This window comes from Chaetodon trifascialis, chromosome 22, assembly GCF_039877785.1.
Source record: "Chaetodon trifascialis isolate fChaTrf1 chromosome 22, fChaTrf1.hap1, whole genome shotgun sequence".
Classification (NCBI taxonomy): domain Eukaryota; kingdom Metazoa; phylum Chordata; class Actinopteri; order Chaetodontiformes; family Chaetodontidae; genus Chaetodon; species Chaetodon trifascialis.
In genome coordinates, this window is record NC_092077.1 from 9,963,180 (window position 1) to 9,969,179 (window position 6,000).

At 46.6% G+C, this 6,000-nt stretch overlaps 1 protein-coding gene across 8 annotated transcripts in view; it reads right to left on the reverse strand.

Moving 5' to 3' along the window:
* The window catches only part of dock4b (dedicator of cytokinesis 4b), a 103,254-nt gene extending 97,583 nt beyond the window's left edge, over positions 1-5,671 (reverse strand). For 5 of the 8 annotated variants that reach the window (XM_070992003.1, XM_070992002.1, XM_070992005.1 and 2 more), the window contains exon 1: positions 5,416-5,653. In XM_070992003.1, coding sequence (XP_070848104.1) covers positions 5,416-5,452 — 37 coding nt within the window. In that variant the 5' untranslated portion in view covers positions 5,453-5,653. Of the gene's footprint in view, positions 1-5,415 lie in introns of all 8 variants that reach the window. The other 3 variants (XM_070992007.1, XM_070992006.1, XM_070992001.1) reach the window with 1 other exon arrangement.
* Between the last annotated feature and the right edge of the window lie 329 nt (positions 5,672-6,000).

The window sequence follows — 6,000 nt, forward strand, 5'->3', positions numbered from 1 at the left end:
ACAGACGACAACTATCCCTTTTTATTAGCATGTTAACAATGAATGAAGCATTGGTTTTAGTAACTTGAGGCTGAGCAGAGCTAGCTATTAATAAACTGAGGTTTATGGGAAAATGGAAGCCTTGAGGTCATTATGATGCACTGGGTCAGTCACACAAACGCTCACACAAATCAATGTGCACTTCCTTTATGGTCAATACACGCCAGCCTGGATTACAGCCACGGCGCACGGATAACTGATGCTGGACCAGTGCCGGCGGTCGTTTTTCTGCCGCAAATGAGCACAAAAAACAAGTGTCTCTTGATGCATAAACAGCTCTTCTCACCCGCCAATCACAGTGATTGTCACCAGCAGACGCCCTTCGTTTATGAAAATGGCATGTCAATCACCCCCACACCCCACACCCCACTGATCATACACACACACACACACACACACACACACACACACACACAACAGCAGTGCCACTGATCAGTTAAGCTGCTGAATTCCTAATAGGACATATCCCATTAACCTCTGTCTCACACAGGGATCAAGGATTGATATCGAGGAAGGGGAACCGCAAGCACGGCACACCACAACAGACAGGCAGAGAGTCTCATAACAGCCAAGCTGACCAAAAAAGATGGAAGGATTGGATTACAAGCCACAGTTTTTCATTCAGGATCTTGAACAGATCACAAAAAAACTCACTTTGCAATCACTGATGCTTCTAAGAAGTATGTTGGCAATTACCAGACAAGCATTTGAAAACAGTAATTCATGTCAAGCCAATGGGAAATAATGGGCATTACGGCCATATGCATGCTGGTAAACTGGAAATCACTGGGCCATCTCGGAGCATCATCTCCCTTCAGCGACGCAGTGCGCTGCCACAGTGGAAGCGCAGGAAAGCTCCCCGCAGCTGTCGATCTTGACATTATACATGGATGTGGACAGACGATTACAGCACATTGGTTTGTTTGTGTCACCACTTCCAATGGGATTCACAGGGGTATCCCCAGAGCGGGCGCGGTGATGAAAATCTGGAAGGAGATGAAACATTCTCATTTCCACAAAATATAAGTGAGTCTGACACGAGCGCGTCCTTCGCCTGCGCTGAGCGCCGCTGAACAGACAGACAACGTTTGTGCAGTTTGGGTGTTTTCTTTCATAATTGAGGGCTCCGTAATAAATAGAGCATGATTTAATTGAACGGCACAAATGAACCAGCGGTGGAATTTCTCCAACTCTGCCCTCTCGTCTCAGGCCGTGTTTGCGCTACAAAGGCTATTATTGTCAGGGTGAATCAGCAATGAATAAAACGCTCATTGAGCTCGTCATATGTCACATGTCCGTGTAGATTTATTTAACTCTTCCATGCACGCACGAGGGAACAGCTTGCGTATAGTAGTGGGTTGGCTGGTTAACTCTCTTCCTGTCTATTTTTTTTTATCTATTTCTGCATCTGTTCGATTCACGGGGGAGCCTCCTACGGTCTCCTTCCGTGTTGACTGACTGCATTGCGCGAGCATGTGTGCAAATGTGCGCGCACGCACTGAGGAGAAGGGGTGCTATCTCTGCAGATGGAGATGAGGCAGCGGGCGAGGAAGCAATTACAAGCCGGTAGGCTTCACCTCACCACGCCCCCTCCCCCCACCCTCAACCATACATCGCCCTGGGGCTTGATGCATTAGAGAATCATGGGTATAATGGTGGAATGGGCCTCGGGGCCTCCCTCCAAAACAACCTGCTAATCCCCTGTGGAGTGAGAGGGTAAGGGAGGGGGGTGGATTTGGGGGTAACAGGGCAGGTCGGACACCCCGACAATGAGTCCACCCCTGACACGCGCCAGCACCCTCCACCCCCCATCAACCACAGCGACATCCCCCCAAGGGAGGAACCAGCGATGTCATCCACGAGAGAGCAGGAAACCCCCAGGCCCGACGCTGGCTCCCTCTTCCTCGGCACTCAAAGAACTGACTGCGTGCAGGATCGAGCTCCTCCAGCCATCAGCGGAGAATTCAACTTGCACGCATGCAGATGCAAGCCATCTCGTTAAAATGGTTTAATTACGTGCCTAAATTATGATGAGCAATGACATGCTTGATTGGTTGTATCAAAGGGCTTTAATGAGGAGAACGGCCTCAATCTCTGTCTGTCTCCAGCATTAACTCGACGTCGACTCTCAACGTGACACGAGCCGCCTCGAGTGTGTTCTGCAGTCAGTGACCAAGTCAGATTGTGTTTGCCTTCAGTGACATTTGTGACAGATTATCCATCGTGCACGTATGGAGCATTGGAAAGACATTATTGGGTACCTCTGTCATCCAAATCGCAGCTATCTAAACTCCATGCCTCCTCTTATCCTCTGTAACCTGATCTCATCGTTTTTACTGCCAACCTAATCCATCTTTGTGTTCAAAAACATGACTTTATTCTCCCTCTTGGCTCAATATGATGTCTCCATATCCCAAGTCCATTTAGGAGTCAGACATTAACATCATCTCATCAATTTTCCAACCTTCTTCCTTCAGGTTAAGAACCAGTAATCACTCCACTGGTGGGCTAATGGGCGCCTCAACATCAACTTGCCAAGAGTCCATTCATATTTCATTAATGGCAGTGGCCCCCCATCCTCCCAGGGCCCTGCTTCACTGGTAAGGCGAATCGACATCAAACGCCACAACCTTCCAATTAGACAGCGAGGCGTTCTTATCTCATCTCGATTGGCCTGAGATCAAATGTTCCTGCAAGGATCCAAGATTCTCCAAGCCCTTTAAGTTAGCCAGCCTCCCTGTCAAAAGGGGATATAATGTTCGCTGAAAGCACCTGGAGGAGATCACATTTAAAATGGCTGAGGCAGGGACTTTCTTGTACCAATATTTAGATATCACGGCAATTCCGCAGCACGGATATTCAATCCGTGCTGCGGAATTGAAGGAAAAGTACAAACAGATGTGGATCGATGATGTTAAATTCTACTGAAGTGTGATTAAGCTCAGTAACATCTCAGGTGCTGTTTCGCTATAAGTTGCGGGGACCTGTGGAAAAGCAACAGCTGTTCCTCCTGGCATGAATAATTTACAATGAGATTCCATCTGGGGATCAGTGGTCATTACTGGTGCGAGGGTATTTTGAAACAAGGATAAACATTTGCTCATCCTTTTCCCCTGCAAAGTGAGCGAACAGCTGATGGGAGTATTTTGCCTCGTCATGCGCGGGAACATTTGCAGTAACCATGCTGGAACGCAAACATTTTAGCAATGTAAAGCCTTTCATTTCAGCGGGATTATCTGACGAACATTCAATTATTTACGCAGAGCTACTAGGAAGGTTTTGTGGTGAGATTTAAGGCCCTGGTATACATCATCAGAAGTGTTTGCCAGAAGGTCGAGCAGCTTTGGAAACCCACTGCTCTCATATCTTATGGATATAGGAACTAGGGGGCAGCTGTAATCCCCATATTTAAACAATTATCACGTCTCGACTATCTCCATGATGGGCAGCTTTTCACCTGGACTTCCAGTATCTTCTGCTTTTGCGATTTGGTCAAACAACACATTACATGTACTTCTCCTTTTGGAGGATAACCCAGCCCCTAAAAGCAGTCAATAGTCTCCACTGATCCACTCCACATACAGAATGAATGACACTAACAGGAAATGCATAGTGCAAAGAAAACCAAAGACCAAAAGCATGCCAACCTTTCTGAACTTCAGACTGAAAAAAAAACCAAAACACTGAACCTGTTCAAGCTGACGCGTTAAAGTAACATATTTGTTCGCATGTGTGCATCACGTAACCCGAATTTCACAACAGGAAAACGTCCCAGTTCCTTCCTCAAAAAGGACCTGGCCACAAAGACGTGCACCGCTGCCAAAACATGTCTTAAAAAATAAATCACAGCCAATTAAATGAGTCTTATTGCTGTTATTGGGGGGGATAAAGTGCCTTAATCCAATTAACAGGGCCCCCTCTAGCAGTGTGGGGACAATGGCAAGTATTTAGCCGTCACAATAAATGTCATCCTTTCATGCAGCCATTTGAAGTTTGACAGGAGGGAATGGGTTTGAGAAGTAAATCTATTCCGTGCTATCAAAATATGGAAGCTCCGGGCTCTAGGGGGACTCTTCCCTGCACAGGATTAAGTATAATACAACTGCACACAGTGACTCAGGTCAGGTTTTTAGCACTTACATGGCCAGAGAAGGGAAACAAGTCTATACCAGGGGAGAATTTAGCAGGGCGATCAAGTGACCAGACCACAGAGCGTGACACAGAGAGGCCAAAGGCTAGTTTCTGCTTCGCTGATTTCAGGTCACAGTGGCAAGGTGGCATCTTTTTGGATAGTAAGCAACATTCACAGGAGCCTGGGAGCCTGCCTTCTTACGCAACCCGATAGGCTGCGCACCAGAAAGAGAGCACAAGGAGGGAAAATGTGCAATCTCTTGTAGTAGTTTTAGGAGGTTTTCACTGGCCACTTTCTCCTGGCAAAGATTACAAAATGATTATTGGCTCGTTTTCACGGAAGCTGCGGGATCCTGTAGGGACCAGATCATCACACACAGAGCAGACCAGTATCTCTGGGGAATATAATTATGAGACATTTAAGCCGCATCTCAATGAGCCTCTTTTTTGCGGGTACGGTCACGCAAAGGAGACATTCCTACCACGCCAACAGGACAAAGTCTGTGTGGGATTTTTTTCCCTCTCTCTCTCCTCTACATTTGGCATCGGTTGCGTTGTTGTCGCTTGTTTGTCTCACTTCAGTGTTTGATCCAGAGCCCCCCCACACACACCCCCACCCCCGACAGCCTGGAACAATGCAATGAAGGATACACACATCTCCAGGACCTCGCAGGGTCCACAGCAATCTGGATCCCAGACACACACTGAAATAAATCTTGATTTTTTTTCCTCCGATTTGGGTTTCTTTCGAAGAATTGGCAGAGGTGGAGCGAAACATACAGACAGCGACTGGCTGTGATCAGCAGCTGATTTTTTTTTCCCCCATTCAAACAGACAGAGCACAACAAATACAAGGCACCTCAGAGGCAAGACAGCCCACTAGTTTAATCCCGGACAATGCGGGGGAAATAGGGCAAATCACGAGTAGAGGGGGTAAAAAAGAAATCCAAATGTGGCTGTGCATTTGGCAAAGCATGGGGGGTCAGAGCGACAACCCTGTGCCTCGCAATGTGGCAGTCAGATGAATCCAAGCTCTCATCGCGGGCTGTTTGGAGGAGAGCTGATGCAGCCTTATAATAATAATAATAATAAAAAAAACTCTCAATAGAACAATCCGCAGCGCTGAAAATCATCATTCGTGGAGCCAGTTCACCTCCACAAACCTGTCCACACATGCCTCCCCCAGCTGAATGTGAGTGGACGCAGAGGACAGCAGTTTTAAAAACATAAAGGCAATAAACTTACCGACGCCGTATTTCTCATGTTCTGTAGGTATCCACATGTTTACGGTCGGCACATTTAAGTGAGAGGTCGGAATAGCAGCGAGATGCAGGGTTTTGGTGCTGTGTAACGCATTCTATTGGTGTGCTTTCCTCCGGTCTGTAGTAGGAGTCATTGTTTAGGTTACGGAGGGAGAAAGCGCTGCTGCTGCTGCTGCTGCTGCTGCTCGTAGTGGTACGGAGACGTGCTGCCTTCTAGTGCTGTAGGAAATGTGACAACTACGAGGTCAGTGCACTCGCATTGAATTGGGTTATATGTCATTTCCCAACTTCGTGACATGAAGGGGTGGCGGATATGAATGCTGCAGCATTATCTGATATTTAAACTGATGTATTTGGAATATTTTTGATGTAAATCTGCTCTTTATTCAACCTTTATTTTTCGGCTGTTTCAGTACAAACGCACTTATTCGTTAAGTTGCTACATTCGTGTTAGACTATTGAAAATACTGAGTTTATAAGCTACTTATTCTAAATTTTCTTTTCTCATTAGCTTTTCTATAGCCTAAATATCTGCGCACTGTAAGCGTAATGTTACCTCTGATAGTTT